Genomic DNA, 14,827 nt, shown 5'->3' on the forward strand with positions numbered 1-14,827 from the left:
CCTATAATTGCACTGCTCTGTAGCCTGTTTTAGTATTTTGATTCTGCATTTTTTATTGATTCATAGCTCAAACTTGTGCATGATTGTTTGTTTTTTTAAAATAATAAAGGCCTGCTGAGTTCAATGACCTTCAATCTCGGCTAGGTATCACAGACTACTGACGTATTATGAATTGAATAAAGTGAATAAATAAAATAAACAATGTGTCTGTGACCCCCCCCAAAAAAGAAAGAATTTCACCACCAACACAGAGGATGCGAGAAGACATACAAGTGTTGCACAAAAAGTGTTGTGCATGCTACATGGTGACGTTAATTTGGATGCACATCTTTGCTGTTGTTGTTTAGTCATTTAGTCGTCTCCGACTCTTTGTGACCCCATGGACCAGAGCACGCCAGGCAGTCCTGTCTTCCACTGCCTCCTGCAGTTTGGTCAAACTCATGCTGGTAGCTTCAAGAACACTGTCTAATCATCTCTTCCTCTGTCGTCCCCTTCTCCTTGTGCCCTCCATCTTTCCCAACACCAGGGTCTTTTCTCTTCTCATGAGGTGGCCAAAGTATTGGAGTCTCAGCTTCAGGATCTGTCCTTCCAGTGAGCACTCAGGGCTGATTTCCTTCAGAATGATAGGTTTGACCGGCAGAATCCGAGACCAGGGAGAAGAGTCGGTGGAAGAAGATTGGAAAAAATTTAAAGATTATTTACAGAAATATTGCAAAATGAATGAATGTTAGAATGATGTTGGATTGAAGCTAAGTGGTTTTCAGCAGTAATGTTATAAAGATGTGTAAAAATGGACTGTTAACAGGGGATAATTTAAAGTTATAATATAGTAAGATTAAAGATTAGGATAAAAATAAAGAGGGAAAGGATTTCTGAACCAACCAATTGAACTGGATACAAAAAAGGGAGGTGTGAGGAGGTCTGGGGAACAAGCGAATGAAAGATAAGACATGAAAAGATTGAATTGTTTTTAACTGTTTTTATTTTGTATTTTTTCTTTTCCTTTTTTTCCCTTTTTGTGATACTTTGAAAACTTTAATAAAAATCTTTTAAAAAAACAAAACAGAATGATAGGTTTGATCTTCTTGCAGTCCATGGGACTCTCAAGAGTCTTCTCCAGCAGATGCACATCTAGAAATTTAATTTAAATCATAAAAGATCTCTCCCAAGTGGGGCGGATTTTGCGGGACCACCAAGTCCCATCAACCCCTGCCAGGATGGCCCAAGGTCAGGGATGCTGGGAGCAACATCTGGAGCGCGGCAGATTCCCGCGCCAACCTGCAAAATCCCAAACCCTTCCCCGTGTCCGCTCTGCCACCTGCTGGCTCTCGCCGCGCGCGGCAACCGGACCTATTGGGCGCATGCGCTTTCCCTCTTCGATTTTTGCCGGCCAACCGGCATTCGCCTCCTCCCTCCGCCTCTCCTTTGAAGCCGGGCGATACCAACATCTGCTGCAGAGAGGGGGGTGGTACCCTCTGATAAGCTTGAGGGGAGGGAGCGAAATTCCCTTCGAGGAAACAAAATAACCCCGGGGTATGTTTTAATTTTTCCTCAGGGGAGAGAAACAAAACAAAAACCGGGTTGGAGGAGAGCCGAGTGGGGGAACCCTCTCCCCCTCCAGAGGAGAGGGAGTAGTTCAGTCCCCAAGATGGCGGCCACCATGAAGAAAGCGGTGAGTGAGCTGCTGAAGGGAGGCCGGGGAGGGAGCGGTTGTGGCGGCTACGGAGGCGCCTCCGGTTGTGGCCCTTGGTCCCGGCTCCCTTCTGAAGGGAGGCTGAGGGGGGCCAGGCGAGGCGGCGGGGCCGGGAAGCCTCGGGGCTCAGCCTCTCTCTCTCTCCCCCCCCCATAACCATCTTTGGCCCGAGGCCAAACATAGAACCATAAAATCTTAGAGTCGGAGGGGACACCCGGGGGTCATCTAGCCCAACCCCCTGCGAGGTGGGAATCTCAGCTAAAGCATCCATGGCCATCCAACCTCTGCTTACAAACCTCCAAGGAAGGAGAGTCCGCCACCTCCTGAAGGAGACGGTTCCTCTCCTGAACAGCTCTTCCTACCAGAAAGTTTTTCCTGATGTTTGAGTCGGAATCTCCCTTTTTTGCAACCTGAAGCCATGGGTTCGAGTCCTACCCTCCGGAGCAGGAGGAAACAAGCCTGCTCCCTCCTCCCATGTGGCAGCCCTTGAGATATTTGAAGATGGCTATTTCCTCGCAGTCTCCTCTTTTTCAGGCTAAACATGCCCAGCTCCTTCAACCGTTCCTCATAAGGCTTGGTTTTTCAGGCTCTTTTTGCCCTCCTCTGCAATTTATTATTAAATTATTGATTGATTTAATTTATATACCACCCTATACCTAGAGATCTCAGGGCGTTTCGCAGAATAAAATCAAAATATAAAACCACAAAATACACAATCAAAATAAAAACAACCCCTCCCCCCAAAAAAAAAACACATTTCAAAAGGGCATAGGACCCTCACAACATTTAAATTAAAGCAGTTAACCGACCTGGACAGGAGCCACTAGTTGGAAACGTTCCAGCTTGTCAACATCTTTCTTAAATTGTGGTGTCCAGAATTGGACACAGTATTCCAAGTGTGGTCTGACCAAGGCAGAATAGAGAGGTTCTATTACTTCCCTTGATCGGGACGCTATACTTATGTTGATGCAGCCTAGAATAACATTAGCTTTTTTTGCTGCTGCGTCACACTATTGACTCATGTTAACCTTGTGGTCCACAAAGCCCCCTAGGTCTTTTTCACATGTACTGCTAGCAGTCTAGCTGTTTCCCATCTTATATTTGTGGAGCTGGTTCTTCCTGCCTTAGTGCAGAACCTTACCTTTATCCATCTATCCAGATAGTAAATGTTGCCGAACGTGCTTTAGTTAAATCTGTTCTTTGGTACATACAAACAGATCCCATTGTAAGACTCGCTGCCTCATCCTGTGCATTTTTCCTTGGAAGAAAGTCTCAATAAATGTAACAGGAATTGCTCTCAAGTTGGAGTGTACAAGCAGGCTGGTGCTCACCCTACAAAGAATCTGGTCTTTTGGACGTACCTGCTGAGTGTTGGGTGGTGTGTGTTTTGCACATTTGAAGGGCTTTCTGGAGGGGCACCTATGTTAGTCTCTTGCTGCAAGAACAAAAGACTCAACACATTTATTATGGCATGCAGGCTACAGTCCACTTTATCAGATACATGAAGTGTCCTGAGTTGTGGGTTCATTTTGTGTGTTTGTGTGTGTTGGGATTTGGTGCGATCAGACAGACATGCAATGCAGAAAAGTATAGACCTTTCTAATTATATTATTAGCAGTGACCATTCACAGTAAATAAGAGTTGAAAAGACGTATCCTTGCATTGGTAAGCCAATTAATACATGCAGTTAATACAGAGAAATCTGTCGTGTCAATTCAATCCACATGTGACAGCATTGAACATCTTGATTACTGTACAATTATGCAAAGGGCACTGAGGGAGAAAAATGCACACCCCCAATTATAAACTATAGGGCATTGTTTATTTTATCTATATACTATGGTTGGATCCAGACAAAGTTAGTTTAACTTTGTCCCTTTTGAAATCCATGCAGCCTAACTTAGCCAAGACTAACTTTTCACATTTATTCCAACGTTACATTCATCTCCAAGGCGCTCAAGGCAGTGTATGTGGTTCTCTCTCCCACAACAATACTGTTGAGAGACAGTGATTGACCCAAGGCCACCCAGTGAACTTTATGTCCAAGTGTGGATTTGAACTTTGTGGATATTGTACTAGGTCTCTCAGGACCTAGTACAATAACTAGCCAGCATACTACACTGGCTCCTTTGTGATCTCAGGTGTGATCTCAGACCTATGGTCACTTTGTCTATGCTAATGTCCCAAGGTGTTTGTCTGCAAATGTCCTCATGCTCCTTGTTAGTGTGCTTTTGTTTCCTTCCTGGTCTTGCTTCTGTTGAGTTTATAGTAGCCAGCTGGTTTGAAATCCTTTGGAAAATAATGCTGGTAAAATGTGGATATGTTGACTAGCTAATCTAAAGCAGAAACTTTAATGGTGAGCACACTGTGTTCCATAATTGGATTGAAAACACGTATGATTGTCTTGTGTGTTATCTGTATTGAGCTCTCCCTGTTTCTGTCTTTTCCAGGCAGCAGAAGATGTCAATGTTACCTTTGAGGATCAACAGAAAATTAACAAGTTCGCAAGAAACACCAGCAGAATTACAGAACTGAAAGAAGAAATAGAGGATAAAAAGGTACCCTTACTATAAAGCCTCTGGATGGGAATCTGTTAACTGTATGAAATCTTAAGCACACCCAGCAGTGTAGAAGATCCCATTTAACTGAGTGGAACTTCCAGTGATATGAGGTGGGAAATGTTAAATTTTCCCACACTTCTTTGGAAATGCATTGTTTATATAACGCTGGTAGCAGAATGAATGGGTGCAGTGCAAGTCAAACTGGGTAACTGAAAATGCATACTAGTCAAATCAAAAAATCAAAGTTGTGATTAATGTTTTTCTGGTGTTCACTAGGATGCACATATATTTATGTACACAACTCTTCAGGCATGCTAAAATCAGTAGGTTACAGTTTTTAGTATGTTACTAGTAACCGGATGGGAGAGTTACTGATCTCTTGATCACAGAAACAGCTTCAGAACTTGCAAGACGCATGTGATGACCTCATGATGCTTGATGGCGATTCACTACTGATACCTTATCAAATCGGAGATGTCTTCATTAGCCACCCACAGGAAGAAACAGAAGAGATGCTGGAGGAAGCAAAGGTTGGTGCTTATTCCTTGTGGATCTTCTTTGGGTCCTTTCAGTGATGCAGCAAAAAATGTTTGTGTGTGAAGCATCATTGAGTCTGGCAGATGAAAACCTGATAAGAGTCTTCTCTCTCTTTGCCTCTTTCTCCTCTTTGTTACTATACTAAATAATATTAAATACTGTAGTATTAAACATTTCTGCTACGTAGATTTTCTGCATAGGACAGACACAGTGTAGGAATGATCGCTGGGTTGTGGAGCACATTCCCGCCCGCGGGCGGCCTCAGCTGTCTGCACGCGTGACCTTGGGGTGCGGAGTACACTCCCCCTCACAGATAAAGCCACAGCTGTATGAACATCTTGCCCTCTGTCTAACGTTTTGCGGTCTTAGTAGTCTGCCGTGCCCTGTCTGTGACCTTTGTCTCTTTTGAATAAACATTGTGCAAGGGGAAAGTGACACGGTGGAAACAGGTACCAAAATAACCTGTGCCACCCCTCAATCTCAGGATTGGAAGGTGTGTAAAGGTCACAGTCCAAAATGTACCTGCTTGGTTTTGCATATTGTGTCAATAAAAGGAGCTTCTGTGGGCCTAGCTGGCAGCTTGCTTACGCACAACTCACCTGATGATCAACACCTGTCTCGTGCCTTCACTTCACACAGCATCCATATTAGCAGGCTGGTTTGCCCCCATACTGCCCCACCAATGTAGCAAGATGGGGAGCTGCCTTATAGGAAGTTGGGCCTGGTGTCAGAAGCTGACATGCATACAGCTCAGTGGCAGAGCATCAGTTTTGCATGCAGGTCCCAGATTCAGTCTCTGGCATCTTCAGGTAGGACTGGGAGAGAGCCCTGTCTGAAATGCTACCAGTCAGTATTGACAGCATAAAGGTAGATGGGCCAATGGTCTGTCATAGTGTATGGCAACTTCCTGTGAAATGCCAGGGCTCATGTGCCCTGGAGGGTCCTCTGGGCTGACACTGGTTGCCGGTGTCTCTCTCTTTTTTCTTTACGCATTTTCACTAGGGCAGTAGGCTGGTAGTGCTCAGTCTGGTGCTGTGAAGTGACGCCACAAGCTGGGGCGAGGCTGCAGCAGCCTGCCATCTTCATTTCTCCAGTGTTGCCTACCCATGCCACTGCTTGGTAAGGCTATCTGAAAGGCCCAGCAGGCAGATGCTGAAGTGGATGGGGCAGGGCCCCTCCAACCGGTTGCCAGCCCTGTTCCCTGGCATCTGATAAGCCATTTCCCCCAGTACTGATAGTAGAGGTTGTGAGCCTAGTCGTCACTGAGGTGTTAAGCTGGCATCTTGAATGTATCACTCCATTGCAAAGGTGGAAGGGACATAGTACATCTGTTTTGCATGCAAAAGGTCCCGGGTTTGTTCCCTGACATCTCCTGGTAAGGCTGGGAGAGGCAATATTTTCACATGGAAGATCATTATTGGGAGCCCCCATTTGCAGTTTAAAGTGGTACTGTTCATACACAGGTTTACCACCTTATGGAAAACTAGGTTTGCAGGATTTGGAAAAACTTCGTGGCCCTGAACTACAGTGCTTAACACATCAGTATGTATACCTTTCAGTGGGACGTTGATACATTTGCCTTCTTATTTATCATTAATATATATGCTCCTGGTTTAAGTATAAAACTCACTGGATTGGATCCAGAGTTAAGTGTGCCTAATGATGCTGGTGGAAGCTGACTCCCCCCCCCCCCCGCCCGGAGGCTCCTTATCATTGAAAATACTCCACTGGTGCTGGGGGGCCTGCTCATGGAGGTGGGCTGTGGTGCAGGAAGGTGAATTCCCCCAAATTTTGTGGAGGCTGGGGTTTGCCATGGGCCGGAGAGGATGGGGAAGGCAGCTTTTGCAGCCCCCGATTTGATTAACTCTGGATACAACCAGCTATGTTCTCCCCATCTTGAAAAAAAGTTATAATTAGAATAGTGGTCAAAACTGGCTGACACTGATTTTCATGAAGCTCATCAGATTTCATTTAGGATCACTTGAAAAGCATCAGTCTTGGTCTTATAAACCATTGTTTATTAGATCAGTAATGCGTACCACTTTCTTCCCTTCTCCCTCCTGACTCATGCCTTAATTTCAGACTCCTGGAGTTTGTTAAGCCACAGTTTCCCATTCTATCCAACCTGATCCTGTTTTCCAAGAAGCTGCACAGATCTTTCTTCTGCTTTATTCTAAAAAGCTCTAGAGTCTATGCTCGGACAGATTAGGAAGCTTTCCCTCTGATTCTGATTTTTACAAAAATAATAATATTCTAAACCCCTAAGCCTGATTAACGTGTTTCCAAAAAGCTTGTTTACAGTGTCTTGTCATTTATAATAGCTGGTCCTGTAGAAAATCTATAGGTTTCTTCTGAGAACTGGATGTTAGGCAGTTGTGGTTTTTTATTATTTGTTTGGGGTTGTTACTTTTTCTTCTTCTTTTTCTCAGAAAAACCTGCAGGAAGAAATTGGCGCTTTGGAGTCACGAGTAGAATCCATCCAGAGAGTATTATCAGACCTCAAAGTCCAGCTTTATGCAAAGTTCGGCAACAATATAAATCTTGAGGCAGATGATAATTAAATATTGTAGAAATAGTATTTTGTTTTTGTACTAATTATTCTGCTCTTGCAATAATGTTTTGAGAAGCCCCACATATTTGTTCGTTTTCAGGAAAAATGCATTCACTTGTCTGTTTCATGTATTTAAAGACGGCATTCTTATTTTGCAAATGTATCATTATTTATATATGTTAAGTGAATAAATCCAAATTCCACAGGTGCATTATCAAGGTTGGGTGCTTAAAGGCTTATTGAAATGATAATAAAAGTCAAACAAACTCATTGCGTCTTGTGCTTAAAATGTCCTTCCAAAAATAATGTAGTATAACAATGGGATGGTGTGAAATCGCTCTGTAGACTCAATGATCAGTCTTCTTTCTGGCAATCATTATTTTTGAACACCTTCAATTTAATGGTAATGGGAATATAGAGGCAGAGGGACCGAGCTGTGACCCAGGAGGCAGGCAGCTCACATGTCATCTTGCCTGTGAGCTTAGGATAAACTGATCTTAGGGTTTCGTTTACAATATGGGGCTCATAACACTGACGTACTACGCTGGTTGTGAAGACTGAGATAATGAAGTCCTATGGATACCTGGTTTCCACCAGAGAATATCTTAGCACTTAGAATAAACACCCCTAAGTGCAATTTTTTAAATTAATAAATGCGCTGAATCTTCTGTATTCAATGTGTTAATTGCATTGCAACATCCAGCATTGGTGTTATAAAAATGTAGGGTCAAATAGTTCTTCCCTATCACTTATTTTTACACCATGGCTATTGATTTACCAGGTGCCATTTAAAAATGGAAAAGCAAGACCTCTACAGTCTTTAAGTAAAGCACAAGGGGACGGGGGATGGAGCAATCTTTTTTCATGATGTTCAAAACCACATGTAAGGTGCCTAGCACAAGCGTAGAAAATCCCAGAACATTCGTATACGAGAAAAACATACCACTGAGAAGTCTTCTGTGCCTTTGTGGTAATGAAGCAAACTGCTATTATTGACTGTCCAGAAGATGGCACTAGAATGCCAGCTATCTCTAGGCAGAGAACAGGGCAAAGAGATTTCCCCAGAATAAATTGTCGTATTTGCCAAAGAACCACAAATTCATTTCAGCAGGAAGAGGGGCTTGGGCTAGATAAATTAATGGAGAGGTGGTCTGTCAATGGCTATTACTCAAGAGGGTGATATGGAACCTTCATGTTCAGGAAGCCACTGACTACCTGCTTCTAGGGAGTGATAGCAGGAGAGCGTAATTTCCCTCATGTCTTCTTTGTGGATTTCCTGGAGTTAACCGGTTGGTCACTATGGGAAGCAGAATGCTTGACTTCAGTGCCACCAGCAGGGCTTTCCATCTGCTCTTGGATTCTAGCTCACCTCTGCAGCAGAACACCACGTATTTATCTTGACCCTGCAACAGAAAGTGTTTCAGATTATTTCAGTCAGCTCCAAACCCGATTTTCAAAAGCCAAGAAGCAAACGAGGAAGAACAGAGCAGAATGCCATTTACTTCGTTAGCGTTCTTCAATAGCGAACATCTGGCAGGCCCTGAGCTGCGTCGTGTGCCTTCAAACCATTCTGTCAGCTGAATCAGGATTGTAGAGTTGGAAGGGACCCCTAGGGCTATCTAGTCCAATCCCCTGCAATGCAGGTATCTTTTTGCCCATTGGGCTCAAACCCACTTCCCTGAGATTAAAGGTCTCATGCTCTACTGACTGAGCTATCAGACAGGAAACGAGAGACTCATGTAGTAGGCTGTCCTTTCTCCAGGGAGCTCTCATTCCACCCACTCTTGCCTCCCAAGAACCCGGTGATGAGTAGGTTTGGCTGAGAGGTAGTATCTGACCGGAGGCCACTTTCTTGGCTGAGCTGGTGGTGCAGATAGGTAATTTTAGATCCTAGGCTTGATCTTCAGAAGGTAAGCCAGCTCATGTGCTTGGGGACCCTCCTGCTTTTCTGCTGAGTGGGGCCCTGCACCACTAGGTTGAGACTTGGAACTCCAGTCTCCCCAGTTTAGGTTCAGCAATCTATTCGCTGTTGTGGCTGGCTGATCCTTTGGACCACTAGGAAAGTGCAGAAACATTTGCTTACAGCCATCTTCTAGATGCCTCCTTGCATGTTTTTGACCTGGTCTTTACTGTCTTGGCAAGACAAGGATGGGCTGATGGAAGTGAAAATGGCAGGAAGAAGCAGCTTTGGCCGCTCTGACAGTGACCCAATTTGTGCACATAACCCTATGCCAAACTATGGTTCAGCACGAATGAGCAAATGCATTATGGCTTGCTGGAGAGAAGATTGTGGCTGTTTTGCTCCTCTTCCAATCTTGCTGCTGCCATGCTGCTGTGAGCTAAGTCATGGTTCGGCTTAGTGATACATCCGATCTTTTGCTCATGGTCTATCTCATTGCAGGCAAACCATGAGCTGTAGCTAAGGTTTGTTTTACCACCAACAGATTTTAAATGTTTTCAATATGGTTTGTTTGTAATTGTACTTTGTATCATGTAAGTGTTTGCCACCCTGGTCTCCTTTGAGAAAAATAAAAATGAAACACCACTTTGTGCTCTGATCAAATTCGCCCCCTCCTCCTCTGGCTATTTTTAACCAAAGAAATTTGTTGAGAGATCTTATCATGGGGGCCTCATGCCACATGTAGTTTGGACTTCATTATGTGTATGTGAGTTCATATCTCGAAATAGTTCAGGTAACTTATTGTTCTCCTTATGTGTGTGCGTGTGTGCGTGTGCGCGCTTGTAAGTTCACCCACTTGCAGAAGCAAGAAGTCAGTAACCAGCAGAGACCTTTTCTTTAATCATTGAACAACACAACATAATTGTCTTTGGAAACACCAGGGCAATAAACTGGTGCCAAAGAAGGCTTATTAAGCGCCACATGCAAAGGCAATGCTTGAAAAGTGGTGGACAAAGACAGCAGGCTCAATATTGGCCTGTTTTAAAATTAGCACTCGGGGGTAAACTAATAAGATGTGCACTTTGATTCTGGGTTGTGTTTCTTCAATCTCTGCTGCCCAATAACACAATTAAAAGTTTTGTACGGAAGGAGGAAACTTTGGACATATGTTTTCAAAAGGCAGAAACATTCAGTGGGTACAAAGGCCTACTTCACACATGCTTTAGAATCTCTTGGGTACACTAGACACTAGATTATCGGCACTAGATGAATGTGTGAACAGAGAGCCAAACACAGTCTTTAACTGCATAGCTAGCAATTCTGCCCTGCGTTATCCTCTGGAGTGATTTTTGAACCAGCCAAGAGAAAGCCAAGGTTAAAAACAATGGGATTTGCTGCCCTAAGTGGTGGTGATGGTCACCAATTTATATGGCTTTAAAATGGGATTAGACAAATTCATGGAGGATAATGGTCTCAATGGCAACTAGTCGTGATAGATAGGTGGGACCTCCAGCACACCAGTCATTGGGACTGGAGAAGGCTGTTTCACTCATGCCTTACCTGTGAGATTCCCATAGGTATATGCTGAACATGCATCTCTTTATCCTGGCCTCTGACGGCCAAGATCTAGCTGTCTAATCTGTTTGTCTGTCTATCATCTTGAAATCTACTCCATTCAAATTGTAAGTTGTCTTAACTGATTTTCATTTTTTTAAAAAAGCAAATGTAACCAAAAGAAACAGTGTCAGCTTACATTAACAATAAAGCTAACCCATCAGCCCCGACCTAAGGGTATAAATTAATATAAGCACTCCATAGGTCCAAACAGATATTGATATGAGATGGACATGCATAAGATATACATCCGAACATAGAAAGGAGCAAGATCCTCAGAGCACTGAGGAGCAAAGGTAGGTACCTATCCTTCCAACTTTGAGGTATAAGTTTCTTTGCAAAGGCTTGCAGGATCTATTTCAGTTGTCCTTCGGATTTAATTGATTTTAATATTATATGTTTATATTGTTAATCTGCCCTGGGGCCTTATGGTGAAGGGCAGGTAAGAAATCCAACTGATCATCATCGTTGTCATAATCTAGTTGGCCACTCTGGAAAACCGAAAGGTGGTCTAGAGATAAGGCTTTGGTCTAATTCAGCAGGGGCTGTTACCTTCTTATAGCCCTCCTCACCATTTCAGCTCTTGCAGCAGGGTGTGGCTCCAATGCCCGGCATGGCTCTCTTTTTTAAGTAGGAGAGCTAAATGTGCAAAATCATCAAACAGATGTAAATAGGTGTCCTGATGTCATCCGGTGTCCAACACTAGCGACTGAAGCTAAATTTATGCTCCTGGCATAAAGGGACATCCAATTTGTGCATGTTGATTAGATGTTTGTCACTTCAAACAGAATGCTTGGAAAATTAGGCAGCAAAGAAGCTTTTAGCCAGTGGCAATGATGAATTTATTAGGGACGTGGGTGGCGCTGTGGTCTAAACCACTGAGCCGATCGGAAGGTTGGCGGTTCGAATCCCTGCGACGGGGTGAGCTCCCATTGCTCGGTCCCAGCTTCTGCCAACCTAGCAGTTCGAAAGCACGTCAAATGCAAGTAGATAAATAGGTACCACTCCAGTGGGAAGGTAAACGGCGTTTCCATGCACTGCCCTGGTTTCTCCAGAAGCAGCTTAGTCATGCTGGCCACATGACCAGGAAAAACTATCTGTGGACAAACGTCGGCTCCCTCAGTCAGTAAAGTGAGATGAGCACCGCAACCCCAGAGTTTTTCGCGACTGGACTTAACTGTCAGGGGTCCTTTACCTTTCTCCCCCCTCTAAATGATGAATTTAAGGTGGATGTGAGCACTTGTGGGGTGTTCTCTCTTTTTTTAACTACATGCAATGGCTTGGCATACCGCCTGAAAAAATGGACTGTGCAAGTCTGAAAATAGTGCGCCAAGTAGATGCAAACTGCCACTGAATGATGGACGTCTCCTTCCAATGCATGCAAAATTGGTGCTAAGCACTGCTAACAGCTGCTTGATCTCAATGTAATAATAAATTAAGAGAGAGTTATGCTAACAAGCAGCAACATCATATATTTATCAGGCTGTGGATTCCGGATCTTTTAATTTGGCACATTTGGAAGAACACAGTGAAGAAATAAAATGAAAAATAAGAAAGCTGTTTCATTGGTCCCCGGGACCACCTCATTTCACTGAAATATGGAAAATCTCGTAGTAACTAGCTGTGCCATCAAGCATTTGGAATCAGAAGCCTGGAATATATTGTCATTCATTTTTTGCAGTTGGAAGCACAGACTCTCTCTCTTTCTCTTCCTATGTTTGGAAAAGGATTGTGTGTGGCTTGTGGCACATTTACCCTTGGTGAAGTGTGTGGGGTTTTTTTTTTTTTGCTTTGCCACTGAGTAAAAATAATTAGGAAATGGTTTTGTTGAGTAAAAACACCAAATCCACTGCAATTGCATGACCTGAATTTGCTGGTATGCAGTTGACTCTCACATGCAACATTCCAACAGGGAAGAATAGGGATGGATAAATCTCTCGGTTTCAGTTTTTTCGGTTTCTACTTTTTCCAGCCTTATATACCAGATTTTCATGTTTCTGCAGCAATTTGCACTATTGTTGTTGGTTGGTTTTTTTAATCCTCATGAAAGTTCTCCAGCATTTTAGTGCAAATTTCTCCTAACACATTTTTACGTGCAGTTTGGACAAAGTATACCCATTTTTGCAAGCTGATTCCCCAAGTATAATGCATGTTTGCCATTTTCCTTAATGTATGCATTTTTGTACACACGTCCATTTTTGTACACTATTTGGGTGGAGAGCTGCATTGCAAATCTTGGAGGAGTGTGAATTTTGATGGCTGGCTGTGTTTCGGTTTGCATATTATTCTGGAAAGTGTGACTTGGGTAGATTCTCCTTCAGATGCGCACCAAATCCAATTTCTCCCCCACCCTTAGTTCTGAAGCAGCTCAATGTTCTGACCATTGCCCTGTGTGTCCCCCTGCCCTCGCATGGCAGTCCATTATGTACCACAGGAGCACACAGCATATGGAGATAACAACAACAACAACAATTGATTACTGGTACTTATACCCCACCCATCTGGCTGGTCCTCAACAACCACTCTGGGCAGCTCCCAACAGAATATTAAAAACACAATAAAACATCAAACATTAAAAGCTTCCCTAAACAGGCCTGCCTTCAGGTGTTTTCTAAAATCAGGTAGTTGTTTATTTTCTTGACATCTGATGGGAGGGTATTCCACAGGGCAGGTGCTACTACCGAGAAGGCCCTCTGCCTGGTTCCCTGTAACCTCACTTCTCGCAGTGAGAGAAACACCAAAAGCCCCTTGGCGCCGGACCTCAGTGTCTGGGCTGAATGATGGGGGTGGAGACGCTCCTTCAGGTATACTGGGCCAAGGCCATTTAGGGCTTTAAAGGTCAGCACCAACACTTTGAATTGTGCTCAGAAACGTACTGGCAGCCAATGAAGATCTTTCAGGACCGGTGTTATATGGTCTCGGCAGAAATGAGGTAAGCTGCAGTACACATTCGAGTGAAGAGAGAAAGAATTCATCCTGCAGGTCTGCTATGTTGATTGCAACCCCATAGCAGCTCTTCCCCAGACCCTGGCCCAGATCCAAGGCAAAATGAAGTATCTCCAACTCTAGCGAAACAAAAGGGATGGAGGAGGCATGCTTTGTTCGGCACTCGACAGGGGCCACTAAAGGTCATTCCTACCTTCAGGGGACTGGCTTTGCAAAACGACAAGCCATTTCATTAGCGCATCTCGATCCGACGGACACAGATGAAGGAGAGCTTCCTTGCTTAAAGCCTTCTATCAGAACTCGATAAATAATTCATGGGGCACAGTTTACCGGGTACATTTGGAGTCACAAATTGGCTGTGAGAAAACAAGCGTGATTTTTCTCCGGTGGGTTAATTATTCAGGATGAGTGGCTAAATTGCCCCCTCGTTCCTTCCTGTCTGTTTCCTTGCAAATATCCAATATTTAGGTGGTGTTTAGATGCTACATGGCACACTGCTTTGGATGCTATCGATCAGTTCCCCCCCTGATTAGGGGAGCGTCCCTCATAGAGTAAAGTCCGGGAGCGAATGTTCATGATTTCTCATCTGAAATTCAATTTGTGTTGGTCATCAGCAATGCTTGCTTTCAAGGCTCTCCGCTTTCCCTTTTAGGAAATAACTAAATCTGTAGACTATTGGGGGGGGGGGATTCTCAAAATGCCACTCATCCATGGAGCTATGAAGTATTACATAGGCTTCCTTTTTTTTACCTCTAAGGGAACCTGGAGGTCATCCAGCTGATCGACTGGCTTCGTGTAGGATGCAACTATGGCATCCCTGACAGATGGCCATTCATCCTCTGCTTAAATACCTCCAGCCACACTTGGTTAGCAGTAGTAGAGCAGCACAGGAACTGACCAAAGGCAAGGTACTCAGAAGGGCTCCTCACCAGCTTGAGCCCACCTTTGCTGTGCTGCCCACTCTCCTCCCTGCTACACCTCAAATCTCTCAAATCTGCAGAAGCCAGAGATGCACTTCACTCATT

General features: G+C 44.0%; 1 protein-coding gene across 1 annotated transcript; it reads left to right on the forward strand.

The window, feature by feature from the left end:
- The first annotated feature begins 1,487 nt into the window (after positions 1-1,487).
- On the forward strand, positions 1,488-7,612 carry PFDN4 (prefoldin subunit 4). The gene is made up of 4 exons (XM_028735239.2): positions 1,488-1,672; positions 4,144-4,251; positions 4,644-4,784; positions 7,221-7,612. The coding sequence occupies exons 1-4, from the start codon at positions 1,649-1,651 to the stop codon at positions 7,350-7,352; spliced, it is 405 nt and encodes a 134-aa protein (XP_028591072.2). The 5' UTR covers positions 1,488-1,648; the 3' UTR covers positions 7,353-7,612.
- Positions 7,613-14,827: the final 7,215 nt, after the last annotated feature.

This window comes from Podarcis muralis, chromosome 5 (genome assembly GCF_964188315.1).
Source record: "Podarcis muralis chromosome 5, rPodMur119.hap1.1, whole genome shotgun sequence".
Taxonomy (NCBI): Eukaryota; Metazoa; Chordata; class Lepidosauria; order Squamata; family Lacertidae; genus Podarcis; species Podarcis muralis.